Source organism: Dromiciops gliroides, chromosome 4 (assembly GCF_019393635.1).
Source record: "Dromiciops gliroides isolate mDroGli1 chromosome 4, mDroGli1.pri, whole genome shotgun sequence".
Lineage (NCBI taxonomy): Eukaryota > Metazoa > Chordata > Mammalia > Microbiotheria > Microbiotheriidae > Dromiciops > Dromiciops gliroides.
The window spans coordinates 467,495,228-467,523,135 of NC_057864.1; the positions used below are offsets into that span (position 1 = coordinate 467,495,228).

Here is a 27,908-nt window from a genome sequence, read left to right on the forward strand (position 1 = left end):
TTGGAAGTCTGGGAGGAGGTAGCCCTCTACTGTCCAACTAGAGATCCTGCAACCCCTTCTTCTTGTGAAGACCTCAGAATATTTCTTTTGAGGAGTGATTTCCCAGTGCATTAGACAACCCCGTATTCAAATATAGAACCCAACTATCCATATATAAAACGCAAGACCAACTCCTTATTATCTTCTAGAACATGGGTCTAACCTTCTCTGTATCACTGAATCCTATGGCAGTCCCATGAAGCCTGTGGCGTTGTTGTTCAGTCTTCTCAGTCGTGTCTGACTCTCTGTGATGCTCTTTGGGGTTTTCTTGGCAAGGATACTGGAGTGGTTTGCCATTTCCTTCTCCAGCTCATTTTATATATAAGGAAACATAGGTGAACAGAATGAAGTGACTTGCTCAGGGTCATAGAGCTAGTAAGTGTCTGAGCCCTACATGCTATCTACTGAGCCACCTAGAATTCTATAGACCCCTTCTGAAATAACATTTTGAAATGCGTAAAACAAAACAACAAAGAATTACTGAGAAATAAATCACACTGAAATACAGTTACCAAAATATTTTTTAAACTTAGGATTCCTAGATTCCAAGTTGAGAACCTAAAGGTTGGCTAGCCCTTTATCTGCTTTGGGCCAAATCTCAATTTCAAATAGTTTATTATTGCTAGTTAGCACCTGCTCATCCAGGTGGCATAATGGATAAAGGGATGTAACTTGGCATTTTTATAGCAGGCTTTTTTTGTTTTGTTTTGTTTTAGTGAGGCAGTTGGGGTTAAGTGACTTTCCCAGGGTCACACAGCTAGTAAGTTTTAAGTGTCTGGGGCCGGATTTGAACTCAGGTATTCCCGACTCCAGGGCCAGTGCTCCATCCACTGCACCACCTAGCTGCCCCCGTAACTTGGCATTTTTAAAACCTGAGTTCAAATCTTGCCTCAGCTACTGACTAGCTGTGTAATCCTGGGTAAGTCACTAAATCTCTCTATGTTTCCATATCTGTAAAACGGGGTTGATAATAGCACCTGCCTTTGCAAAAATAAAGAAATGTTAGCTCTCATTATTCCTCTGATGTAAGTGAGCGTGTGGTGGGGCTACCGTGTGAGGACCCCCTTGTAAAGTTTTGCTTGGTACCCCCTGACAAGCTACTGCATTCTACATATCATTATTAAGCTATCCTGAGCAAGTCCCTTAATTTCCCTCAGCCTCAGTTTCCTCATCTGTAAAATGAGGGAATTAGAACTTTGAGTTCTCTAACACTTAGACTCAGTGATTCCAGATTTCAGATTCTAGGGCCCTGTGATCTATCTCCATTGACTCTTTTTTTTTTTGTGGGGCAGAGTAAGGGTTAAGTGACTTGCCCAGGGTCACACAGTTAATAAGTCTAGTGTCTGAGGCTGGATTTGAACTCAGATCCTCCTGAATCCAGGGCTGGTGCTTTATCCACTACACCACCTAGCTGCCCCCCTCCATTGACTCTTTTTTCCCCCCTCCATTGACTCTTTTTTTTTTTTTTTAGTGAGGCAATTGGGGTTAAGTGACTTGCCCAGGGTCGCACAGCTAGTAAGTGTTAAGTGTCTGAGGCCGGATTTGAACTCCGGTACTCCTGACTCCAGGGCTGGTGCTCTATCCACTGCACAACCTAGCTGCCCCCCTCCATTGACTCTTACTCAGATGCCCAGCCTACAACCCAGCAGAGATAAAAAGTCTTTTTTTTTTTTTTGTCACTAAATACTTAACTATTTCCCCTTAACCCAGAAAGGTTTTGAGCTTCAGTCTGAGGGGTGAGGTTATGTTTCCAGCATTACATAATGGAGAAAGAATGAGTGTGGCCAATGAGTGGAAGTTTTCCTTAAGTCAAGTCTTCTTAATGGGATGCTGTTATTTTTGAGTATCAATTACCACCAGGTAACCATCAGGGCTTTAACCTGGGGCTTCTTAAACTTTTTCCACTCATGACCCCTTTTCATGCAAGAAATTTTTACAAGACATTGGGTATATAGGTATATAAAATAGGTATACCTAACCTTTTACTGTTGCCAAGTTTTTCACGACCCCCACATTCAGACCCACAGTTTAAGAAGCTTTGCTTTAGAAAACCAGAAACACTGGGACAGCTAAGTGGCACAGTGGATAAAGCACTGGCCCTAGATTCATGAAGGACCTGAGTTCAAATTCGGCCTCAGATACTTGACACTTACCAGCTCTGTGACCCTGGACAAGTCACTTAACCCTCATTGCCCTGCAAAAAGAAAGAAAGAAAATAAAAGACAATCAAAAACACAATTCAAGGGTAAGTGACCTTTGAGTTTTAAGTGATTTGGGGCCTCCCCTCTCTTCTCCTCCTCCAAACAGAGAAGTGTGCCAGAAGCAGAGCCCTTGTGTTATATCCCCCTTTGTCCTTGTCCGATGTGTGGGACAGGAAGGCAGATAAATGATTTTTTCTTACTAATTGATTGATTGATTGGTGACGAGACATTTTTGTTCTGATTTTATCCCGGAGCAGGGTCACTAGTGGGGAAGAGAAGTCCTTCACCTGTCAAAGGTGAGTAGAGGGTTTGTTGTACTGGGGACCCAGTGGGTCAGATCCTGTCTTTTCTGTCCTTTTTCCCACCTTTGTAAAGGCAGCTCAGAGAAATCGAGCCAGCCAGCTCAGGGCTGCGTCAGCCTGGGGAGTTTGGAGACAGGATTAAGGAGGCCAGAATCTGAATCCTCTTTTCCCTGAAGCCTCCAACTTTGGAGCCAGGACAGGGAGTCGACTGCATTTGGGCACAAGAGGAGAGTGTTAATAAATGTTTACTGAAGTCAAGTGAATTCCCACAATCCACTAGTCACATAGAATAGACGCTCCTTTAAGAGAGTCACTTTACTTTTACCTCTGCATCCTTAGCACCTAGAACTGTGCCAGGTACACAGGAGGGATTTAATATACGGGAAGGTGAGGGCAGCTAGGTGGCACAGTGGATAGAGCACCAGCCCTGGAGTCAGGAGGACCTGAGTTCAAATCTGAACTCAGACACTTGACACTTACTAGCTGTGTGACCCTGGGCAAGTACACAACTCCAATTGCCTCACCAAAAATAAATAAATAAATAAATGAGTGAATGAGTGAATGAGTGAATGAGTGAATGAGTGAATGAATGAATGAATGAATAAATGAATAGATAGATAGATAAATAAATGATTTATGGGAAGGGGAAAGGAAGGGAATAAGCATTTACTAAGGACCTACTATGAGCCAGGCACTACTAAGCATGTGACAAATATTATATGATATATGTATGTTGATTCAATCATTCGAGCAGTTGACAAGCATTAATTAAACACCAACTATGTGCTTGGCACTGTACTAGGTTCTAAGGATACAGAGACAAAATCTCCCGGCCTGCAAGAAGCTTATATTCTAAATGACTGATGGAATTAATTTGGCCTAGTACCTACTGTGTGCTAGGCTTGATGTTGAGTCCAAGACACAAAGACAAAAATGAAACAGTCCCTGTCAGTCACCCAACAGGCATTCATTAAGCACCTACTATGGGCAGGCACCATGCTAGGCAGTCCCGGCTCCCAATGGGGGTCAGGTTTTCTGGGAAGGGGAGAGGGGGATGAAGAGCATTTCTCTAACACTTGACAAGCATCTCTTCAGTCCCTATCCTGTACCTCTGCACGGACTCCCTTGACCAGCCCTGTCTCTAACATTCTCCCTCTTCTGCCTTTGTCTCCTTCAGGGCAGTCCTGCCTCAGCCCAGGGAGACGGCTCTTCTTTCACCAAGACCTTGGGAACCTCTGTCCACTACACTAATCCCTGAAGCTGCCCCCATGCCGCTGGCTTCAGGCTGAGGCCGGCCTTCCACTCAGCACCCTCCGTACCCCAACCTCCCCCGCCATTCCGGTGGCGGCAGGCCTGGTGGGCACACCCCCCACCTTTCTGAGAGGAGGCTTCTCGTACCATGTAGCATACACTGGACACGCTGGGGCCCAGCCCCACTCCCAGGGCCCATGCCCTTAGGTCAGTTTGTCAATTCAACTTGTGTATTCCCTGACTGCGCCACAGCCCGGCTTCCAGCCAATGCTGTGGGTGCATCTGTGCTCTCTCTGAAGGTGAGCACGTTCGCCAGAAGGTCTCTCTAAGCTTCCCCCGCTCCTGTCCCGTCCCCTCTGGTCCCCACCATGCTGCGTCTCCATCTTGGTTTTGTTCAGTGCCATCTGTGAATGGTGGGCAGACGTCAGGCTTTGGGTTCCCAGCCGGATCAGTCTGAGAGTAGCTAAGTTAGTCTTAGTTAGCCCTCTGCCCACAGGCAGGCTTTCTTTCCCCCTTCCCTGATCCAAATTCCATCATAAAGTGCCAGGAAGGCCCAAGACTTACATTGGCAGGGCCCAAACGTCCAGATCTCTTTCAGGGAGCAGCTTTTGTGAAGGGGACAAGACATCCCTCCGGATGCTCCCTTTGGGAATGGGCTTGGGAAGGATGAGACAGAGACAAATAGACACAGAGAGAAAGAGTGAGGTTGAAAAGCTAGGAAAGCTGGGAGCAAACCTTCAGCCTCATTGACAGCAAGCTCAGGGAAGGGGATGCTTTGAAGGTCAGTGGTCTGTTCTAGGCTCCTGGGAGTTACATCATCACGTCTCAAATAAAGTTGCCCTGGGCATCCCCCGTCACTGGGGAAGATGTCTCCAGGTAGGATTTCCACTCCCTTTTAGCGATCGCCATCTTCCTCCCAGAAACCAAGTTTGGGAGAGTTCTGGCAAAATGCATCAGGACCAGCTGGACCACTGTTGCCCCATCCCAGTGGGCTTCCCAAAGCATTCATTTGTTAGCTCAACAAGCAATTCTTAAACATTTGCTGGGGATTGGGAGGTGGCATCCCTCCCTTGTTCCCCTCCGCTTTCCCCAACGTCCCGGTGAAACCACTTCAGCACCTTAAGCAGATGTTCATTGATGTGGGTTGCTTGCATCCTTCCGTATCCAAAGTCAGCCCTACCTCTTTCCATTCAGAGTGGAGGTCACTTTCCTTGGCTGCTGGAAGGAGACTCCCTTTCCCCCCATCTTCCCTAGCTCTGATGGGGAACTCCTTGTGAGGGAGCGAGAGGTCAAATGCAAGGAGGGACATGGGGTAGTCTTTAGTTGGTACCTTCCAGGAGGGAACATACAAGTGTGCCAAGGCCATGAGACCCGGACCCCGGCACAGGTGTCTGCTCACACGTGGAATCCACTGGTGGTAGGCCTTGATATTTTGATTTACCCTCCTTCCTTGCCTGGGCTGCAAGATTGAGAGCTGGACATCACAAGACCAAATGCAGCTCATGGGATTATAGATCCAAAGCTGGAAGGGAACCTCAGAGACTCTCTGGTCCCTCATTTTACAGATAAGGAAACTGAGGCTCATCAATGCAAAGTGACTTATTCAAGATCACAAAAGTAGTAAGATTCAGAGGTAGAATTAGATTCCAGACCCTGACTTTCCATTACACCAGGGCCAAATGGCTGCTTTTACTGTGAGGCCTGGACCCCTCCCCTTTTCCTGTCCCGTCCTTCCACCCCCTGCGCTATTTGCTGTACAGCTCTGGGATCAGTCTCCATGGGCTTCTGCTAATTCCAAGGTAGTAGTGTGCCTAGACAGAAGAGCATATCTCACTGGCCCCATGCCACAGCAAGTCATTTGCCTTTATTTGTTAACTCTCGTCCCAGAGACACCACCTCCTTATGGACCAGCTTAATTCATCAAGGGTGTTTCCCCTCTGACGACACTCAGTCCATCTTCTCAATCAGAAATCGGAAACTTTCTTGAGATTTGGAACAACAAAAGTTTGATGTAGCTTGAGGCCCTCTGACTCACGTCCCATGATACTGCCACCAATGGCCTTGGTGTAGATGGAGGCTGAATTTGTCATTTGATTTTAGAGTCTGAGCTGGATAACACCTTTGGGGAAGTCCAGCATCCTTGTTTTCGAGGATGCCCACTGACCCAAAGTCTCGGCCAAAATTAGCATTGTCTCAGAATTTCCAAATAATCTACAGTGCTCCGATTCAAAGCAGGCTCTCAAATAATTTGGTGGGGGGCTCTCAAGCAATTGAATGAAGCACAGAAGCTTCTAGTGATGGAGATCCTGGGGTCCACATGCCCAGAGGCCTCCAAAAGCATCCCCAACAGATGCATCTACCACATGAGAGGTCTTACTCAAACTGCTTTAACAAATGGATCAGAGGCACTTCTAATTCTAATCAAACATGGATCCCAGGAGGTTTCCCCCACCCAAGCGGAAGCATCCTGCTTTCCTTTTCCTTGAGTGGTGGTATGATTTCCCACTGATTTCACCATGATAAGTTATAGAAGCAAGGACTCCATTGATTTGGAACTTGTAATAATTCAATAATAGGCTGGGGTCCTCTTATATTTCCTCAGAATGTGAGGACCAGAAAGAAGCTTCAGAGTTACCTGCTGTAAACCTTTATTTTGAAAGATGAGGAAATAGGGTTTTTTGCTCAAGAAGATCTGAGCAATTTGCAGAAGTAATTTATGCCCAAGGTCATTTAGTGGTAGATCTGGGACGATGATCCAGGCTTTCCCCCTGCCTGCCCTCCCACCCCAGTCACTCCTCTTTCCTTTTTCCCATGCTGCCTATCTGAAATTCCCCTTTACACACTACCTATAAGGAGAGGAGTTTGTTTAAATAAATTATTAGTCTAAATAAGATTGCTCTTATAAACAACTTCTCTTGAAAGTTGGCCTAGTCAGGTGCTCTTAAAAAATATCTTTGGCAGCACCCATTTGTACATAAACAATGTGATTATTACATGTGATTCTTATCTTTTTCTTCAAGCAGGTCAGGTAGGACTTGGCCACACTTTTCATTGTGTCTCATGTCTTTGAAAGTCATAAACAATGTTTAGTTGCAAAATACTCTGTATTTCTTTTCACTTGTCACGAATTCAGCCTTCTTCCCCGGGTCCTGTCCCTGTCCCTTACCCAGCTTAGTCAAATAAGTAAGTTTTGACTGTAGCTGCTTCCATCCGCTTAGAAGCAGCAGTGCCTTTAATCATGGTTTGGGGTGTTTGCTTTTTTTAGGCTGTATTGTGTCTCCCCACCTGTGAAGCATCAGGCTCCATCCCCTCCTACCACCCTGGCTGGCTCTAACCCACTCAGCTTACCTCCTGGCAGGTGACTGTCTATCCTCTCTGCTGTTCCTTGGGGATGGAGGTTGGCAAGAGTAGAAAAGCAGCCTTCGATTCCCATTTCCTTATATGTCAGCTTCAGTAGCTTCTGAAATGGCCCTTCTGCCTTCGGGTCTGGCACTGAGACCCAGCATCCTGTAAATATTTACCCTGTTGGCTTAAAGAGTGAATACTATCTGCCCTTCTGTGTCCCTGGTGCCCAGGAGAAGGAAGAAAGGGTAGGAACAAAGTTCTTCCTTGTGCCTCTGGATTTCAAATTTATTTATAGTACCACAATCTAAATTTGGCTTTTAAGCAACCTAAAAGACTGGTTGGCACAGTAACTCCTACCAGTGGGGGCCTTAGTGCCTACATGCCAGGGTCCCCTGAGAGCTTCTCTTGCAATTGCATCTATGGCATTATCATACCTTTTTCCTGGACTCTAGGACTGTGGTGTTGCTCTTTGGGCTTATTGTTGTCAGATGTGAGGAGTGGAGAATTAAGAGAGCCCTGCTGGTGGTTATCTCTCAACTTTGAACATTTGGATGATTCTCATTAGGAATTTGAGAAGTTTGCTTTTGTGCTATCAGTGAAGAAAGTGTTTGTCAGGTATGCTTATAGGCAGTAGTAGGGATCGGGGAATATTTCATCTACTTGAGGAAATAAAGCATTTTCAGGCACTTTGGCAGAACCTGACTGCTTACAAATGATGCTTAATTCTATAAGACAACCGGATCCAGCAGAACCCTTCTGTGTAAACCTTAGGTCAGCTAGAATGATTGTTTATGTTTGCAAAGTAACAGGTCTACCTTCCTCTCGAATGGTCAGGTTGTCATTATTTTAGCCAGGCTTCAAAATCCCAGAAACAAGAGGCTGTTAGAACTGGCAGGACCTTTGGAAACCATCCAATCTTACTCCCTCATCTTACAGAGGGCATTGCCACCGAGCTGGGACTAGACACCAGGTCCCAGGTCCCAGTCCAGTGCTCTTTCCACAATACTATGCTCACCACCACCACCACCATTCATTTGAATGAATGATAATAACTGAGGTCCTTGCATTCTACCAAAGTGAATAAGTTGGGCTCTCAAGGTTTGCACCTGAGTCAGCCTTTCTTAGGGGTTGTGGGACTTGGCCCCAGACACGTACAGAGTGGAAGTGTTGAGTTGAATGAGATGGAATTGGAGGAACAATGTTGACTTTTTCTAGCAAAGACTCTAGGACTTTGAGTGCACCAAGAAAATGAAAAGTCCACGTGGCCAGCTAGACCCTGGATCCACAGTGGTGACTGAGCCTTATACTAGCTCACCAACCCCAAGTCTTTGGTAGGAGTTGGGGCTGGGACCAAAAACAAGGTATAGTTTAAACACACCCCAGTTCCCTCTTGGCAGATAGCAAAGAAGTAGAGCCTAAAGATTTCTGTTCTGTCCCACCACCTCATTCCCCCTAACGAGCACAGTGGGAGGCTAGATGTTGTGGTGGGACACCCATCAGTTAATTTAGTTAATTTAGTCCCCAGGGACTGCAAAAATAAACATGATTTATTACATTCCTACATTCATAAAGATTAGGCCCAAATAATGGTGGAATTGTTTGGGGAGAAGGGGATCTAGATAGCAAGGCTCAAAGAAGTAGCCCCTCAAATGATATAGACCAATGGGTGACCATCCTCTAATTGCTGGGAGTGGTGGTGAGTTAGTATTAGCCAAGGGCAGGGGTCCCCAGAAACTTCTCTGAAGTAGAAGGCCAGGCACTCAGGGTCAGTTCTGGGAGAATTTTGTTTGCCCAAGCTCCATTTCCCTTCTCTTCTCCCCCCCAAATCCCGAGGAAGGTGAGCCATGCTGGTGAGGCTGACCTCAAACTGTTGTGTTTAATACCCATCGCCCTGGGAGGAAAGAGGGGCCAGTCTACAGAAGTGTCAGTCAATGAGAGGTGAGCACAGCAGAAAAGGACCCATCGATGGCCCCAGAAGGAGAGTATTTGGCTTCCTGCTTTGTGTCTACTGTGGGAAGCCCTAGTGGGTGAGCTGGAAAGGAAACGAATTCCCATCCATCCCCTTTCTTTTGTGACATCCCACTTTCCCTGACTTTGTTTTCTGCTTGAATGAATAAACCTGTCCCTTTCTATTTCTCTCGATGATCTCCTAGCATGGTTGAAGACCCAACTTTTTCTTTTTCATGAATGTAGTTTTGTGATGCCCCCTCAAGTGCAGTGATGGTCACCTGGGAAGAGAGCTCCTAGGAGTGATGGCATCTCAGAGCCAAGCTCGACTCTGACAGTGGTGGTGGTGATCACGTTTCCTTTTCCTTTTTAGAGCAGAGAGGTGCTTCGTAGAATCTGATTGCCTATGCCCTGTAAATAGTGTACATTTAATTTATTGCTACGGTAACACGGTGTATTGGTTAATGTATAAAACAAATTCTAAAAGGTTCACAAATGTATATTTTGTTGCTTAAATGTGTCTTTGCAGAATTCACAATAAATAACATATTTTGTGTCCATCAGTGTATGAAATTCTCTGGGTGGGACCACAGCCTCAGACCTCTGGACCCATTCAGCCTGGACTGCCTTCCCCACCCCCAACCCCCCCACCCTAACTTCTTTTAAAATTTGAGAGACTCTACGCCTATAGGAAGCCCTCCCAGAAAGAAATTCATCCCGATCACCTTCTTCTTCTTCTTCTTCTTCTTCTTCTTCTTCTTCTTCTTCTTCTTCTTCTTCTTCTTCTTCTTCTTCTTCTTCTTCTTCTTCTTCTTCCTCTTCTTCTTCTTCTTCTTCTTCTTCTCCTCCTCCTCCTCCTCCTTCTCCTCCTCCTCCTCCTCCTCCTCCTCCTCCTCCACCTCCTCCTCCACCTCCTCATCCTCCTCCTCCTCCTCCTCCTCCTCCACCTCCTCCTCCACCTCCTCCTCCTCCTCCTCCTCCTCCTCCTCCTCCTCCTTCTTCTTCTTCTTCTTTTGTAGGGCAATGAGGGTTAAGTGACTTGCCCAGGGTCACACAGCTAGTAAGTGTCAAGTGTCTGAGGCTGGATTTCTGATCACATTCTCTTTCAAACCACATTCTCTCAGCTCAGCTCTGGGACTTTGATCTAGGCACAATCCCTGGACACTGGCTGGTGCTACCAGTGTTCAACAATGGGCAAAAATCACGTTACAGGGAGCAGTTATACCTTTCAATATATATTATAATATTGTTTCTTCTTGTTGTTGTTTGTCCTTTGTTCTCGAAGAGGACCTTGACATCATGAGGTGATGTCATGACTTGAAGTGAATTGGATTTAAGTGAGGCAAGACTGTGCAAAGTCACCAACCTCACTCCTCCCAGAACCATCTGGGTCCAGTAGCGAGATATATATCAGGATGACTGAAGATGGCCCTGGATGTTTGAGGTAATCAAGTTAAGTGATTTGCCCAAGGTCACACAGCTAGTAAGTGTCAAATGTCTGAGGCTAGATTTGAACTCAGGTCCTCCTGACTCCAGAGCCAGTGTTCTATCCACTGTACCGCTAAGCTGCCAATTATTATATTATTATAAACATTATATAATATATTATATCATTATAAATGTCATATAATAATAATTATTATTTATTTTTGCCTTTGTCCACCCCACCTCCCAATCACCTAGCCTGGTACCTGGCACACAGTAGGTACTTAAGAAGCACCTGTTTGTTAATAACAACAACAACAGCTAACATTTATAAAGCACTTACTATGTGCCAGGGACTGGGCTAGGTGCTCTACAATTATCATCTCGTTTGAGGCTTGCAAGAACCCTGGGAAGTAGAGGCTATTATTACTTCCATTTTACAGATGGGGAAACTGAGGCAAGCAGAGGTTAAGTGACTTGTCCAGGATTGTTGCACAGATTCTAAGTATCTGAGGCAGGATTTGAACTCAGGTCTTCCTGACTCCAGGACCAAGGCTCTATGTACAACCCACATGAGAAGAGGATGAGGTGATAGCCTTCACATTGTCTTGCTAGTCATTGGAGCTGTCCCAAAGACATACCGTGCACTTAGAACCCAATGCTTTTACTGGATTACAAAAAGCAGCCATTTTATCCATCTGTGCACTGATTCCCCCAAGAACACGATAACAGAATAATAACAGAGTAATGACTAGTCAAAGGGCTGTTTCTATCTAAACTCCATCAAAAGATACATGATCTCATTTATACTCATTTTATAGATCACCCATTTTATTTAATTTTTTTTAATTTTTAAATTTTTTAAGCAATTGGGGTTAAGTGACTTGCCCAGGGTCACATAGCTAGAAAGTGTCAAGCGTCTGAAGCCGGATTTGAACTCAGGTCCTCCTGACTCCAGGGCTGGTGCTCTATCCACTGCACCACTTAGCTGCCCCTCACCCATTTTATAAATAAAGGGACCTCATGCCATTGAGTCCAACCTCTTCACTTCACAGCTAAGAAAACTGAGGCTCTGAGAGATTTATCGTGTATTGGATCCTAGATCTATAGCTAGAAGGGACATTAGAGGCCACCACTAGCTCAACTCCTCTTTTTACAGAGAAAGAAACTGAGGAAGAGTGACTTGTCCAAGGTCAAACAGGTAGCAAATGGCTCCCAGTTCAGCCCTCTTTCCAGAAGACATGAAGTCCTCCTATCTCACAGTATCACAGGCTAAGCCTAAACTTGACATTGGTCCAGCTGGAACAAGGTATCTTTTTTTTTTCCTTTAAAATATAAGAGGAGGCACTCATGTACCACAAAGTGCAATTAAAATGACTTTAATAATTGAAGATTAAGGGCTTTGGATGCCAGAATATAAAAGGATATAGAATGTACCTCCCCTTCCATCAGGAACTGAAGAAAGGGAGGAACCTGCAGGCAGTTGGAGCTTAGGAAGACTTGGGACAACCTTTCCCAACCTCAAGCTAATTAGCCTCCTGAGCCAAGCAGCCGGACTGAGAGCTGGCTGGGACCACAACTGTTGCAGCAGCCCCAAAAGCCCCTTCCCTGTCCCCTACCCCCACTCCAGCTTCCATCCCACGTGCTCCCCAGCCTCCTCAACATCCTGGTCACTCTCCTCTGGGCCAGCTGCATCTTGTCAATTTTCTTTTTAATTGAGTGTGGTCCTCAGAACTGGACACAGCATGACAGGGCCCAAGGCTCACAGCCTCACAGCCTCACTAGAATGTTGTTGTTACTGTTTTTTCATTTCAGTTAAGTCTGACTCTTTGTCATCCCTTTTGGGGGGTTTTCTTGACAAAGATACTGGAGTGGTTTGCCATTTCCTTCTCCAGCTCATTTGACAGATAAGGAAACTGAGGCAAACACAGTAAAATGACTCACCCAGGGTCACACAGCTAGGAAGTTTCTAAGAAAGAATTTGAACTCAGTGTCCTCCTGACTCCGAGGCTGGCACTCTATCCACTATGGCGACACCTAGCTGCCCTCTCACTAAGATAGAGAATTTTTAAATCTTGGAGTTAGGAGAGACCCCAGGTCCTCTTCATCTCTCTAGGCCTCAGTTTCCTCCTCTGTAAGAAGAAGGAGCTGGATTTGATGGCCTCTCAGGCACTCTTAACATCTTTGAGCCTTAGTTTCCCTATCAGTAAAATGAAAGATTTGAACATGATGACCCAGAAGGTTCCTCCCAGCTCTGAATCTATGATCCCCAGGTCTTGGTGCATTGCCCAGCAAAAAGTGTTATGTGGTAGGTGTCCGCTAGAGGACACCATAGTGCACAGCACAGAGTGCAGGGCCTGGCTTCAGCCTATCTGCTGCTGCTGCTGCCTATGGTGAAGGTGGTGGTGGGGATGATGACAACGACAACAACAGTAATAATAGACTTATATCTAGCGCTTCGAGGTTTGCAAAGCTCTTTACAAATATTACATCATTCGATCCTCACAACAACCCAGGGAGGGACGTTAGCTATCTGTCCTCATTTTCCCGATAGGGAAACTGAGGAATTTGTCTAAGGTCACACAGCTACTAAGTTCCTGACGCTGAATTTGAACTCAACTTCCTAACTCCAGACCCAGAGACTTGGCCTGACAGTGAAGAAGTCCCGAGTTCAAATCCTGCCTCAGACACTTAAAAATTCTATAATGCGGGGGCGACTAGGTGGCACAGTGGATAAAGCACCGGCCCTGCATTCAGGAGGACCCGAGTTCAAATCCTGCCTCAGACACTTAAAAATTATATAATGCGGGGGCGACTAGGTGGCACAGTGGATAAAGCACCGGCCCTGCATTCAGGAGGACCCGAGTTCAAATCCGGCCTCAGACACTTAAAAATTATATAATGCGGGGGCGACTAGGTGGCACAGTGGATAAAGCACCGGCCCTGAATTCAGGAGGACCTGAGTTCAAATCCGGCCTCAGACACTTGACACTTACTAGCTGTGTGACCCTGGGCAAGTCACTTAACCTCCTTTGCCCCGCAAAAAAAAAAAAAAAAAAGTATATAATGCTTCTCCATGAAATCTATCCAACAATAAAAAAGACACATTTCCCCCCACTTGGGCAGTGCCTCAGTGTCATTTCAGGAGGACCTCTCCCCCACCCAAGCCCATTCGAGCAGGTCTGCTACACATTCCTAAACTCTTTCCTAGGTAGGACCACCCAAGGGTTAATGATGGGACAAGATGTGGTCCAAGATGGTTTTCAGTTTCATTACAGTCCCCAGGGCCATCCCCTTCTCCACTTTCCTCTGAATTCCAGCCGTTCCAGCCATTCCAGCCTATTGATTTGTGGTACTGGGAGAGGTTGGTCCTCTTCCTCCCTAGGTGCTAAAGCCTAGACCCTAGAAGGGGGGGGAAAGAAACAAGCATTAATGAAGCACCTGCTATGTGCCAGGCACTGTGCTAAGCACTTGACAAATATCCTCTCATTTATCCTCCCAACAATCCTGGAAGAAAGGGGCTGATTCCCCATTTCACAGTTATGGAAACTGAGGCAAACAGATGAAGTGACTTACCCAGGGTCACACAGCTAATAAGCATCTGAATTTGTATTTGAACTCCAGGCCCCATGCTCTGTCTGTTCCAGGTGCCAAAGATCCCAGAACTTCTCTCCCAGGCTCTACAGCATCCTAATCTGCTCTCATTTTTCATCCTTTCTCTTCTGCCTCAGTCTATGCCTCACCCTCCATAGATTCTCCCAGGTCCCCTCTTCAGCCTCCAGCCCCAGCCCCAGCCCCAGGGTCTTGGCTACCATAAGGGGGAGAGCTGACTTTTCAAGTTTTAGAGCCTCTTGTTCACACCAGGAATGTGGCATATGGGGAGGAGAGATAAGCCCTTGGCCCCTGGCTTTGTCTTTGTGCCTTCCCCCACTCACTTAATGGATCACTCTGGGGGAGAGATCAAGGCTGACAACTTTGCACAGCTCTGCCTCACTTAAATCCAATTCACGTGAAAGTCAAGATATAACCCTCTGCACCCCCGATGTCACTGGTCCTCTTCGAAAAAGGAAGAGAGGGGAGAGCTTTTGAAGTTGGGAATAACAGTAATGGCTAACATTTATTTAATGCTTCCCATGTGGCAGGCAGTGGACTAAATGCTTTACAATTCTCTCATTTGATTCTCCCAACCCTGGGAGATAGAGGCTATTATTATCCCCACTTCACAGACAAGGAAACTGAGGTAAACAGGATTAAGTGACTTGCCCAGGGTCACACAGCTAGTCAATGTCTAAGGCTGGATTTGAACGTGGGTCTTCCTGACTCCAGGCCCAGAGCTCTGTCCATTGTGCCATCTACCTGCCCCTGGCAGCATTGGGCAAAAAGCCCCGGCATAAAGGATGACTAGGTGTGTAATCTAGCCTTCCAAGTTAAAAACTGGGAGGCTAAGGGGATGCTCACCATCATCAAAGGGGAGGTCTCTAACAGGAGACACTCAGAGCCTAGACTAGGAAGCTCAGTTTAAAAGATAAATCTGAGAGCTATTGTCGGGAATGTCTCTGCTCTTTGTTCTTGGTCCCTGGGGCAAATCTACTGCTGAGCCAAAAAGCTTTGTAGCTAAAACCGACTGTAATAAGAAAGCTGACTGCTTAAGGGAGTGAGCCCAGAAGGCTTTGGTTTTTGTTTGTTTCGGGAGAGGGAGTTTTACTGTTACCATGGCTAAGGCAAAAACTTGAATTTTCTAAAAAGTTCAACAGGGTCGCACTAGTTCTCCTAATGAGAAAGAGCTGATCCTATAGCCAAAGCCTTCATCGAAAACTAACAGAAGCTCCCCAGCCATGTGCACAAGGGGGCTGCCTGGCAGCCAGGGGTAGCTGGTAGGTAGAAGCGATGTATTCAGCATCTTGCCCCAGTCTGTCTCCATCGGCACTGACTGGGGCTCTCCTCTCTCTGAAAACGTTAGAGAAATTGCATGATCCGCTGCATTGCTCTCCATTATAAACAAGCTGCAGAAATTCATCCTTTAGTGGGATGAATACATAAAGAGTAAAAACTGTCAGGGGCCAGGACTGGAGGTCAAAAATACCCTTGCCGCATAGTATTCCATACATACTTCCTCCCTGACCAGACATTCTGCCTGTGTGTCTATTTATCCTTGTGATGATGTATATATTTGTGGGAGAATGTATAGCAGGTTTCTGGGGAAAATATTTAATTATAACTTTTCTTATCATGCTATTTCATTAAATATCTTTTGCTTTAAATTAATGGTGTCGGGGCAGCTAGGTGGTGCAGGGGATAGAACACCGGCCCTGGATTCAGGAAGACCTTAGTTTCAAATCCGGCCTGAGATACTTGACACTTACTAGCTGTGTGACCCTGGGCAAGTCACTTAACCCCAATTGTCTCACAAAAAACAACAAAACAAAACATAAATTAATGGTGTCTTCTGGCTGAATGTTAAAGGCTACCACACCAGTGGGGACTCAAGAGCAAGTATGTATAGACTCACAGAGTAACTTTTTTTTAATATTCTTTTTTTGTCTTTTTTTTTTTTTTGGCCGGGGGTGGGGGAGGCAATTAGGGTCAAGTGACTTGCCCAGGGTCACACAGCAAGTAAGTGTCAAGTGTCTGAGGCGGATTTGAACTCAGGTCCTCCTGAATCCAGGGCCAGTGCTATATCTACTGTGCCACCTAGCTGCCCCCTTTAATATTCTTTTTTTTTTAATTTTCCAATAAACATTTTTATTAAAGTTTTGAGTTTCAAATTCTAGTCCAGTCACCCTCCCCAAGGCAGTAAGCAATCTATATCTATAGGTTATACATGTGAAATTATGTAAAACATTTTCATATTAGTCATTTTCACAGAGTATCTTGAACTACCTTTGGGTTAGCCCCTCTTAGAACAGTAGCATGCAGCCTATGGGATATGCGGAAGGAAGATTCCTGTCCCACTGTGCCAAAGTGAGACTTTACTGGGAGATTATGTATGTAAGCCTCAGGTCTCTGACCATTCTTTTCTTACCTAGTCCTACTCCCAGGAGAGAGGGGAGAAGAATCCATAGGTGCTCCCTCTATTCTTCATGTCACATTCCTCCAGTAGAAAACAAGCTTCACAACCCAAATAGCAGGACTATTTCTTGTGTTTGCAGGAGACAATAACTGTCTGTTAAGTTGAGATCCTGTCTGGTCTGGCTGTGGCCAGGATGCCCAGAGTGGACACAGAATGCATGTCCCCTTCCCTCTGTACACTGAAGGACTCTCAGCTTTGTGGAAGTGTCCACAGCAAGTGTCCTAATCCCAGAGGCCCCAGCTCTCCCCAAAAGCTGGCCCCACTCACCCACCAGGTCATCCCTGGCTCAGTGATAGAGCTGCCTGTACTGCTGGGGGCTTGGACATGCTACCCCAGGTAGGAAGAAGAATTGTACCACTCCTAACCAATCAATAATCAATCGATCGATATTTATTAAACATCTGCTATGTGCCAGGCACTAGGCTAAATTCTGGGGATACAAAAGTAGGCCTTTGCCTGAGCATTCCCCAAACTGGGCCCCTTCCCTATTCCCTCAAATGAGAGGTTGAAAGGGGAGAAGGTGCTTCCTGCCTCTAGACAGAAGCTGGTGCATTTTCTAGTCCAAAAGCATACTTGGCTGCCCCAAACCCTATTCCCTGGGCAAAGCAACCCTCCTTGATCTCCAGGAGGCTTCTGGGTGTGGGGAAGGTAGCTGGGCTGGAACCCAAGCAGTACAAATATAGATGACATCTGTTTAGAGGGTTTTCAAAACACTTTACCCATTTTATTTTATCCTCACAACAACCCTATGAGGTAGGCAGGTATTACAATACCAATGTTATTCTCATTTTACAGATGAGAAAACTGAGGCTGAAAAATTCATCAAGTTGTTCAGGATCAGAAAGTGAGTCCATATCTGAGGTGGAATTTGAACGCAGGTCTTTCAACTGCCCCTGCTGTGCTCTCACTACTGTTCCCCTATACAGCAGGGAAGTACCATGCTGTAAGAGGCTTTGGTGGGAGAGAAGGTAGCCTATTTTGTATGGGGGGATTATCTATGAATTTAGGACACCAACACAGCACGCTTCCTTTAATCTTCAGTTACCAAAAGCTAAAAGGGACTCAGAGCATAAAGTCTAGCATGGGGGTACTCACAGACGACCGTCTAGACAAACAACAGCGTGAGGTGACACAACCATAAAAGGAGCAGTTGGTGCCACAGAAATGACATTATGAGCAGAAGCACTGGCAATCAGTGGCATGGGGTGCAGAGTGGGCTGAGGAGCCAGAAGATGGGGGGAGGCAGGTACCAGGGCCAAGTTGAGCAAAGTGGGCAGGGAACACTGACTGGGCTGGAGGTGGGCTTCAGAGGGGAGCAGCCAATAACCGATATCATATCAAGGTTTCATGACACCGATATGAGGCTCTATCAACCACATGTATGGGCTGGAGTGGATTTGTTCACAAGGCCTATCTGTCCATGATTGCAAGACTAGATGAATTAAAGTGTTTGTTAAGCAGTTACTTTGTGTCAAGTACTGGGGGGTACAAATAGAAACCCCTAAAGGTCCCCTGCCTAGGCAGATGGAAAGGCCTGGGAATCCTGGGACTGTGGAAGCAGGGAGGATGACAAGGGTCCTGAGGTTAAATGAATAGCTCAGATGACAATGTTGAGGGTCAAGAGGGCAGAGCAGATAAGGTCTGAAACTGGCCCAAGGGGAACATGATTGCAAGGTGAGGGAAGGGAGTCTTATAGGCTGTAACTAAAAGTTTGCTCAATGAATGCCAACAATGACCCTAAATAATGGCCAAGCCTATGTAGTGCTTTACATATATCATCTCAGTGCCTCACAACGATCTGGTGAGGTGCTCATACCATAGGTCATATTATCCTCATTTTATAAATGAGGAGATTGGCTCACAAATGTCCAGTAACTTGCCTATTGTCACGTAATAGCAGAGATGGGGCTGGAACCCATGTCTCTTCAGGGTCTTTTTATGGCATTGCCCAAGTTCTAAGACTGTGTTTGTTATATGGCAGTAGAAGGCTCTCAGCCACTGACTTCCAGGGCCCTCTCTCTCCTTTTCCCGACATCTGCTTTGAATTCCTAGTAAGGCTTTCTCTGTAACAGGATAGACAAAAGGATGTGAGAGCCCAGCACTCATCCCTCAATATCCCATTAAGAAGGTCATAGAGGGGGCAGCTAGGTGGCACAGTGGATAGAGCACTGGCTCTGGATTCAGGAGTACCTGAGTTCAGATCCGGCCTCAGACACTTGACACTTACTAGCTGTGTGACCCTAGGCAAGTCACTTAACCCCCAAAGCCCCGCAAAAAAAAAAAAAGAAGGTCATAGAAATTAGATATAGGTCTTACCTTGTTCCTACTTTCCACTGGAAGAAAAAAAGAAAGACAAGAAAAGAGTTAAATTAACTGGATAGTCCTCCTCCTTGGAGGCCGGAAGTGTTTCTTTCTTGTCTTTGTAGTCATGTCCTGCCTACTTTACACAGGTGCACCCCAGGGCTCAGTCTTGGACCCTCTCCTATTCTCTTTCTACACCCTTTTTTACTGAGATCAACGGTTCCCACAGATTCAACTATCATCTCTATGCAGATGAATCCTAATTCTAGATATTCAGTCCTCATCTCTCTGCTGAACTCCAGATTAGGATTTCCCTCTGCTTGCTCAATATCTCCACCTGGATTTTCTATAGGCACCTCAATCTCAACATGTCCAAAGCAGAATTCATTATCTTTCCCCCTAAATCCCTCCCTCCCATGAACAGTACCATTATTCTTCCAGGTTTTGAGGCTAAGAATCATTCTTGATTTTTCTTCCTCCTTCACTCATCGTATCCAACCAAGTCCCATGTCTTATAGATTCCACTTCCTCAGTATCTCTCTCATCTGTCCCCTTGGCTCTATTGACCCCATGACCAAGCATATCCAAGCCCTCATTAGTCCCCCCCGGATGACTGCATTATCCTCCTGGTTTTTATTTTAGTCCATGCACCTGTCATCTCCCCACTCCAATCCCTCCTTCCCGCAGCAACCAGAGTGATGTTCTCCCCTATGTTCCCTATTCTCCCATCTCACCTCTGCCTCTTGAAAACCTCTGCTGCCTTCAAGGCTCAGCTCAAGGGCTACTTCTCCTGAAAGATTTTTCCCTATTCCCCAAATTGTTAACACTTCCCAAATGATTGGGCATTTCTTTTGTGTATACCCTTATTTACTTCTCTGTGTACATGCATATCCCAAGAATCTAAGCTCAAGGACAGCATCTGTTTGCTTTTTTTTTTGTGGTTGTATCACCAATGCCTACCATAGTGCTTGGCATAGAGCGGGCAACTGATAAATGTTTGTTGATTGACTGATTGATGGATTGATCCCAGGAACCAAGGTTTTCTACTATTATTTTTCCCAAAGGTCCCCAGATATTTCATCCATGAGAGTTTGATGGCTCAAGGGTAGGACAAGGGTGGGGCATGGGCCCTCTAGTAGGCCATGCACTTCCAGATGGAACTGGGTTGAAGAGCAGCACCCCCCATGCTCAGGGCAGTTAGTGTTGCTGATTCCCTTCCCCCTCCCCCCAGAGCAGCCCAGCAAACAAACAAACACTGGTCTTTACCTTGGTGCAGGGTTCTCAAAAGAAGCACAAGCAAAACCACCAGGATTGCAATGATTAACAGGAGAAACCACCACTTAATTTCAAACCTTTCTGTAGAGAGAAAAGAGCAGCCCTATTGAATAGCTGGTCTGGAGACTGAGGAAAGCCAGCCCCCAGCCCCAATGCTTAATGGGGGAGTCCCTCTCATGTTAAGAAGGGCTGAATGGGGGGGGGCAGCTAGGTGGCACAGTGGATAGAGCACCGGCCCTGGAGTCAGGAGGACCTGAGTTCAAATCTGGCCTCAGACACTTAACACTTACTAGCTATGTGACCCTGGGCAAGTCACTTAACCCCAATTGCCTCACTAAAAAAAAAAAAAGAAGAAGAAGAAGGGCTGAATGGGGGCAGCTAGGTAATGCAGTGGATAAAGCGCCAGCCCTGGATTCAGGAGGACCTGAGTTCAAATCCGGCCTCAGACACTTGACATTTAGTAGCTGTGTGACCTTGGGCAAGTCACTTCTTAACCCTCATTGCCCCACCAAAAAAAAAAAAAAGGGCTGACTGAAAAAATAAAGAAAGAAAGAAAAGAAAAGAAGAAGGGCTGACTGAGAAAACTGGAGGAGAGGGATTTTGAGGGGGGAAAAAAAACCTGGGCACAAAGGGATCACTGACCACACCTTCACCTGAGGGTCTCCCTCCTAGGTTTTCACCTCTTTAGGCAGCTAGATGGTTCAGTGGTTAGAGCACTGGACCTAGAGTCAAGAAAATCCAAGTTCAAATCTTGTCTCGGACATCTACATGTTGTATGACTGTGGGCAAGTCCCTTACCTGCTGTCTATCTCAGTTTCCTTATCTACAAAATGGAGATCAGAGATAGCATACATAAGGTGCTTTGTACACTTTATAACCAGTACAAACGCTAGCTGTTGTTCTTACTGTTATATTTCAAGTCTCCTCAGCTCCTCAGCTCCTTCTGGGACACTGGATTTGGAGGGAGAGGACCTGGCTCCCAATGTCCCCAGTGTGTTACAGTATCCATCCCTCTAAACCTCAGTTTCCCGATCTGTAAAATGGGAAGGTTGGGCTCAAAGGCCTCTGAGGTCCCTTCTAGCTCTGTGAAAGAAGAAGGGACTTTGGAGACTACCAAATCTGACCCCTTATTTTACAGGAAGGAAACTCACCAAGTTGTACATACGGTGGCAACCTGCATTGGTGGAGGGAGTTTTCTCATGTGGGAATTCCCTAGACCAACCAAATCACAGATCCAGTCAGTCTCCCACATCTTGTGAGAAAACTGAGGCTCAGGGACCCTGAGAGAGCTTGGGGATTTGCCCAGGGTCACTAAGCTGAGAGCTGATCACTGGATTCTAAAACCTTTCTCTCCTCCTCTACTGCCCAGAGAATAGCAGAACAGGAGAGTGGGCAGGAGGCACCTTGGTGCCAATGAGGAAAAAGAAAGAAAAAGAAAAAAAATTACAGATAAGGAAACTGAGGCCCAGAGAGCACAAGCTGATGGCAAATGGGGCTTGGGCAGCTGGAAAGGGAATTGATCAAGGAGGACCATGATCTTTGACTCCTCACCTGGGGCTTCCCTGTCTATCTCCTCAGTCAGGGATCCTTCCCCAATTAATTTCTCACTACTCTGACCATTCCTATGCCCAGTTCTCACCTTCCCAACATCCAATGTCAAAGTGAGACTGAGGGGCAGCTAGGTGGCACAGTGCATAGAGCACCGGCCCTGGAGTCAGGAGGACCTGAGTTCAAATCCGGCCTTAGACACTTAACACTTACTAGCTGTGGCAAGTCACTTAACCCCAATTGCCTCACTAAAAAACTAAAAAACAAAAAACAAAGTGAGACTGAACTTGTCCTGTTTGCTGAGTTTGATGGTGGAAAACTTTGGGAGAGATGTGGCTGAAGTGAGATGCTGGGCCCTCCCTTCCCAGACCCATATCCCTGGAGATGGGAGGGAGGGAGGGATGGTTGGTGGGTGCCGACCACAAGTACCTTTCACCCTGATTGTGATGCTTTTCCTGATGGGGAAGTGCAGGCTCTCGTGTTCCACCCGGCAGGTATAACGCACACCATCATCTTGCAGGGAGACCTTCAGGAGGAAGTAGCTGGAGAAGCTGTAGGTTTCATCGCTGCTCTGCCGGTGATTGCTGAACAGGGCATTCTTCACTAACTCGGGGAGCATGCGGCCTTCCTCAGGCTCTCGCAGCCACTGCACATGGGCTTCTAGCGGGAAGTAGCGGTTGACCTCACACACCAGCTTCTTCTCCTCCCCTTCCTCCAAGCTGAGAGTTGGGGTCTGGGGACTGAGTGTCACTTTGGGGGGCTCTGGGGAAAGAGCAGAAATACAGACCTTGGGTCCATGGAGCTGGCGTGGGCACCACGAGCCGGGGAAAGGATCAGAGCTCTGTTGGAGGGATGGTGGACAGAACTGGTCTCAGAGTAAGGAAGGTCTGGGTTCAAGCTTCACCTCCAACAGTGACCAGCTGTGGGACCCTGGACAAGACACAGCACCCCAATGCCACCCAAACTAAGATTCCAAGTGGTTGGCCATCTTCCTGGGTAAAGAAGCCCCCAACTAAATTTAAGGTCCATTCTGAGCCCCCTCCCCAAAACCTCCCATATAAAAATGATGAGTCCCCCTATTCAAATGGAAGCTTCCTGTCTCATTGCCTCTCTGGGTCCTAGGGCTTGAGCCTGGGACCTCCTGGAGAGTAGGCACTGTTTGTTTTCTTTCTTTCTTTGTATCCCCAGCAGTTAGTGCCTGGCACATAATAGGTGCTTAATAAATGCTTGTTAAATATCTGGCATACAGTAGGCACTTAATAGATGCTTGTCCATTGATTGGTTGATTTGTCCTGCCCCCAGAACCCTGAGACCATTGGGAAGGTCACCCTGGAAGCCATGAAATTGGATTCTCCCTGGGCCAGTCTGACTCCAAAGGCAAGTGATGGGCAAACCCTCCCTAGGCTACGGGGAGCCACTGAGCTTGGGTTGTCTACACAGGCTATCTAGGCATTGCCAAGTTTGGGGTGTGTTCAGGGGAGGGGAACATTTCAGATAAGCATATTCACTGGTAACTATGGTAGATTAGAAAGTAAAGTCTATAAGAAATGCATAAAATTCTGAGGTCACTTGAGAGACCATTATATCCCACTTCTTCATATAGAGGAGCTGTATGACTTTGGGCAAGTCATTTGCTGCTTCTGGGTCTCAGTGCCCTCCTCTGTAAAATGGGAATAATCATGCCCAGCCTGACCAGGGACATCACAAGGTTAAATACTATTAAGGTCATGAAGCAGTTCCCCCCATCACCCTCTCCTAGGCTGGGGAGAGAGAACAGAGAAAAGGTAAGTTACCCACAACCACCACCTCAATGCCGAGCTCCCAGTGAAGCCCAGCCGTGCCCACGGAGCAGAAATAGGTGCCCTGGTCCCTGACCGCCACGCTGGTGAGCAGAATGGAGGCATTGCCTCTAGGGATCTCGCTGGGGAAGGCCTTAGCCTGCTCCTGAAGGTGGGTGACCTGGCGCCGTTTCCCCTCATACTTCAGCACCTCCCGATGCCGTCCCCCCTTCTGCCTGAGCACCCAGGCCACATCCATGGCCTTGGCCACATGGTCCACGGTGAATCCGCAGGCCAGGAGCACCGTCCCCTGTAGCTTCACCTGGACTCGGGAGGCCTTCGTGTACAGGGAGAACACTCCTGCGGGAGAGGCACAGAAGCAGTATTGGGGGGCTGGCATGGGCAAGGAACGGGAGGGAGGGTGGTGTCAGTGGGAGAGGGAGCAGGAGGGCAGTCATGCCAGGTGGGGACAGGGTCACAGACACAAGTCTTAGGGGTGTGCTAGAGGTCAGCGTCAGAGGCCTGGACTAGTCAGGGGTGGTGTCTGGGGCTAGTGGTCAGGGATGGGGCTGGCCGCAGCTGGCCTCCCTCTCCCACAGGGTGGCTGACCGGTAAAGGGTGCTGGCCCAGGGCCCTGGGAAGGTTCAGCAGGCTGGAAGCAGAAGGTGGAGATTCTGAACTCGTCATCTGTGTGGGTGATGGTCACAATATACCAGGTAGGCAGCTGGACCTGGCGCCGAGGGAGGCCAGGCCACAGGATCTGTGTGTTGGCGGTGAAGTAACGGCTCACTTTGCACTCTAGCTTATCCACATCTTCATCCACATGAGGGAGAAGGACCCCTGCCTTGTCTGCAAATACATGGGAGGGGTCAGAGAAGGGAGGAGCCTGGGTCCTCAGGCCTACTAGGGGGAGAGGCAATATGGCAAATTGAATACAGAGCTGGTCTCAGCCAGGAAGACTTCAGAAATACCTGGGTTCAAATTCTGCTTCTGACACATACTGGCTGTGTTACCTTGAGCAAGTCACCTAACCCCTAAGTGTTCCAGACAGCTCTCTCACACTATACTTTTTGGAGAAACTAGATCTGCGTGAGGAATAGAACTTAAACTCAGGAGATTCCCCCCCCAAAAAAAAGTATGAATGGAAGTAGATACCACTCACAGTCAATCACCAAGCACTTATGGGGTAGGAGACACTGAGAGACCTGAACCTGACATTTCATCAGTGTAGGGAACCCCCTGGATGAGAAAAATGCCAATCTGCTCCCATCTCTACAACTCAGTAGACAGAACACTGAGAGGTGTGACTTGCCCAGGGTCACCCAGCCAGGATGTATCAGATGCAGAACTTGAACTAAGGACTTCCCAGTTTCCTACTTAGTATCACTGATGCCTCTCTCCCTCCCAGTGTGAGTATACAAAGACCAAAACAGTAAACAGTCCCTAACCTTAAGAGATTTCTATTCTCATGCACTCACCTGTCACTTATACATAGCAACATGTCTAAGTTCACTCTCTCACACATTCACACCTACAAAGGCTGCACACACACACACATACTCTGCTCTCCCTTTGTCTGTCTGTCTCCTCTCTCTCTCTCTCTCTCTCTCTCTCTCTCTCTCTCTCTCTCTCTCTCTCTCTCTCTCTCTCTCACTCTCTCTCTCTCTCTCTCTCTCTCTCTCTCTCTCTCTCTCTCTCTCTCTCTCTCCTCTCTCTCTCTCTTTGTCTGTCTCCTCTCTCTTTGTCTGTCTCCTCTCTCTGTATCCTTTCTCTTTCTGTCTCTCTCTCTTTGTCTGTCTGTCTTCTCTCTCTCTCTTCCCCTCTCCTCCCCTTTCCCTCTCCTTCCCTCCCCCCTTTTCTCCAATTCTCCCCCCTGCTGTGACACAGGGAACCTCCATTGGAAGCCTCTCTCCTTGCCTCTCCCCATGGCAGACAAGAGCAGCTTACCCTGCAATAGGAAGGTGTCACTGTTGCTCCCATGGGGCAGGGTCTGGCTCTCAGAGCCACTCAGCACCAGCTGAATATGCTGCCAGTGAAGGTGTGACTCTCCATCCTGGGTCTTAGAGGGATCTGGGGGCACCTCCAACATGCAGGGTAGCTGGCCAACCTTGCCCAGCTTCATGCCAGCCTCCACCACGTGCCAGCCTGGGGTCCATAGCAACCCTGGGATAATAAGAGAGGAAAGGAGTGACCCTTCTGCCCCCGAAATGGGCTGGTTGGGGGTGTACACATCCTTAGGTCTTTCCATCAGTGATGAATGACCTCTTCCAACACCGAGATTCTGTGATTCTCTTATACTGCAGGCCCCAGGAGAGCCCAGTTCACTGATGCCAATGAGCTCAGGGTCCTGGGGTCACCCCAGCCCTACCTCAATCAATAAATCAATCAGTGAGCATCTACTATAGGCCAGACCGGGGCATATAGGGGGTGCCATAGTGCATAGAGTGCATAGAAAGGGCTTGGATCAGGAAGGTTCACCTCCCTGAGTTCAAATCTGGCCTCAGACACTTCCTAGCTGTACGACCCTGGGCAAGTCACTTCACCCTGTTGGCTTCAGTTTCCTCACCTGTCAAATGGGCTAGAGAAGGAAATGACAAACCACTCCAGTATCTCTGCCAAGAAAATCCCAAACAACAACATACTGTGTTCAGACAATGTGCCAGACTGTGCTAGAGATACAAAGACAGAAGAGAAGAGACCCTACCTGGGGGAAGAGAGACACATACAGCTTTCATAGGGGTGGCAAACTCCCTTAGGAGGAAAGTCCCTACAACTGTGCAGATCAATGCCCTCCAGCCTTAAGAATTGCTTGGGGTGGGGCAGCTAGATGGTGCAGTGGATAGAGCACCCGCCCTGGAGTCAGGAGTACCTGAGTTCAAATCTGGCCTCAGACACTTAATACTTACTAGCTGTGTGACCCTAGGCAAGTCACTTAACCCCAATTGCCTCACTAAAAAAAAAAAAAAAGAATTGCTTGGGGTGGGGCAGCTAGGTGGTACAGTGGATAAAGCACTGGCCCTGGATTCAGGAGTACCTGAGTTCAAATCCAGCCTCAGACACTTGACACTGGCTGTGTGACCCTGGGCAAGTCACTTGACCCTCATTGCCCCACAAAAAAAGGGGGGGGGGGGCGGGGAAGAGTTGCTTAGAGCATTGAGAGTTTAAGTGACTAAGCTAGGATCATTCAGCCAGTATTCCTCAAAGAGGGGGCTCAACCCTAGGCCTTCCTGATCCTGAGGCCTGCTCTGTATCTACAATCCCAGAATGAGAATATGCAGAACATACATAAAATAAGCTGTTGTATGGCACATACGATTTAATAAAAACATAATATTGGGGAGGCATTCACACCTAGAGGGAGTCAGGAACATTCTCATGTAGGTAATGGCATTGAAGGGAGCTAGGAGTGAGGAGAGAGGGCATCACAAGCAGGGTCACAGCCAATGCAAAGGCCTGGGGATGGGAGATGGGATGCTTTGGGTGAGGGACAGCAAGAGAGCAGTTTGGCTGGGTTGAAGGGTGTGTAAATGGCTCTTAGCTTCCCCTTCTCCCTTTTCTTCCTTCTGCTGCCTTTCAAGAGAAGGAAGTGCAAAGAAACCAAAGTCCTGAGGTCCTTTGGAGCCTATATGTGGTGGGGTCCCCTCCTGACTGGAGGACCCCCAGGGTCTGCAGAAGCTTTGGGGGGGCAGCCCAGCAAAAGTCAGTGAATCTGAGCCCCCAGCCCCAGCTCTCCCCTCAGGGGCCCGGCAATCCTCAGGTTAGGGCCGGGGCCACCTCCCCAGCTGTGGGGCTAGGACAGGGAACACCCAAGGACATTCTCCTCTCTGAGCAAGCACCCTGGGCAGTTCTCTCTCCCCTTTCCAAGGGAGCACCCCAGGCATTCCCCTCTCTGAGCCCCTGGGCACTGTGGGGTCCAAGGGGAGGGGGCAGGGTTGCTAGCAGCTCTGGTAGCCCCACCCCTCCTGGGCTGCCCCAGCTCGTCCCCAGAGCAAGGTGAACCTGCCGTGTTGAGGGGAGGGAGGCGGAAAAGGGTCTGCACTCACCAGCGCTGAGCAGGTACAGGGCCAGCATTTCTCTTCCCACCATTCCCCAGGACCCTCTGAGGCTGGTGCCTCACTAGCCCGCTTTCTTTCTCTTTCTCAAATTCACTTTCAGTTTCATTTACTTCTGAATCAGCAGAGGGCAGGTCGGGACAGCTCAGAACAGGATCTCTCCTTCTGCCTCCAGGTTCCCTTACCCTTGCCTTCCCTATCCCTGCCATGAGACTGAAGGGCTCTGGGCTGGGGACGAGGGTGGGGGTACACACCAGATGAGGAAGGAGCCAAGAACCAGGGCATCAATCAACGTGGGATGAGAAAAAAAAGTTATCTTTTCACTGATTCCTAATTGAAATTTACCATTTTCTTTCATTGTTTGGCGCCATATT

General features: G+C 47.5%; 2 protein-coding genes across 8 annotated transcripts in view; one reads left to right on the forward strand and one right to left on the reverse strand.

Annotated features, from left to right (window-relative positions):
- The window catches only part of RAP1GAP2 (RAP1 GTPase activating protein 2), a 298,254-nt gene extending 288,611 nt beyond the window's left edge, over positions 1 to 9,643 (forward strand). For all 6 annotated transcript variants that reach the window (XR_006356225.1, XR_006356224.1, XM_043999908.1 and 3 more), the window contains 2 exons: positions 2,498 to 2,536; positions 3,720 to 9,643. Coding sequence is in view for 4 of the 6 variants with exons in the window: in XM_043999908.1 (XP_043855843.1) it covers positions 2,498 to 2,506 (9 nt within the window). In the remaining 2 variants the exon portion in view is untranslated. The remainder of the gene's footprint in view (positions 1 to 2,497; positions 2,537 to 3,719) is intronic.
- Positions 9,644 to 13,545: 3,902 nt separating this feature from the next.
- LOC122752854 (tapasin-related protein-like) lies at positions 13,546 to 27,751 on the reverse strand. Of its 2 annotated transcripts, none has more exons than XM_043999794.1 (8): positions 27,526 to 27,751; positions 25,430 to 25,645; positions 24,092 to 24,331; positions 23,498 to 23,842; positions 22,134 to 22,466; positions 20,148 to 20,237; positions 18,897 to 18,913; positions 13,546 to 13,912 (listed from the first exon to the last, which is right to left on the reverse strand). In XM_043999794.1, exons 1-8 carry the CDS (start codon positions 27,566 to 27,568, stop codon positions 13,892 to 13,894), a joined length of 1,305 nt encoding a protein of 434 aa, XP_043855729.1. In that variant the 5' UTR covers positions 27,569 to 27,751; the 3' UTR covers positions 13,546 to 13,891. The 2 variants fall into 2 exon arrangements, with proteins under 2 accessions (XP_043855729.1, XP_043855730.1); XM_043999795.1 differs by lacking the exon at positions 13,546 to 13,912 and adding an exon at positions 16,903 to 18,643.
- Between the last annotated feature and the right edge of the window lie 157 nt (positions 27,752 to 27,908).

What these genes read in the sequence shown, in the direction of transcription:
- LOC122752854 (XM_043999794.1), bottom strand. Translation starts at nt 27,568, where the DNA reads ATGGTGGGAAGAGAAATGCTGGCCCTGTACCTGCTCAGCGCTG. An exon ending in CCTGTACCTGCTCAGCGCTG is followed by an intron (nt 25,646 to 27,525) that starts GTGAGTGCAGAC and finishes TTATTATCCCAG; the next exon opens with GGTTGCTATGGACCCCAGGC. An exon ending in TGGGCCAGCACCCTTTACCG is followed by an intron (nt 23,843 to 24,091) that starts GTCAGCCACCCT and finishes CCTCTCCCGCAG; the next exon opens with GAGTGTTCTCCCTGTACACG.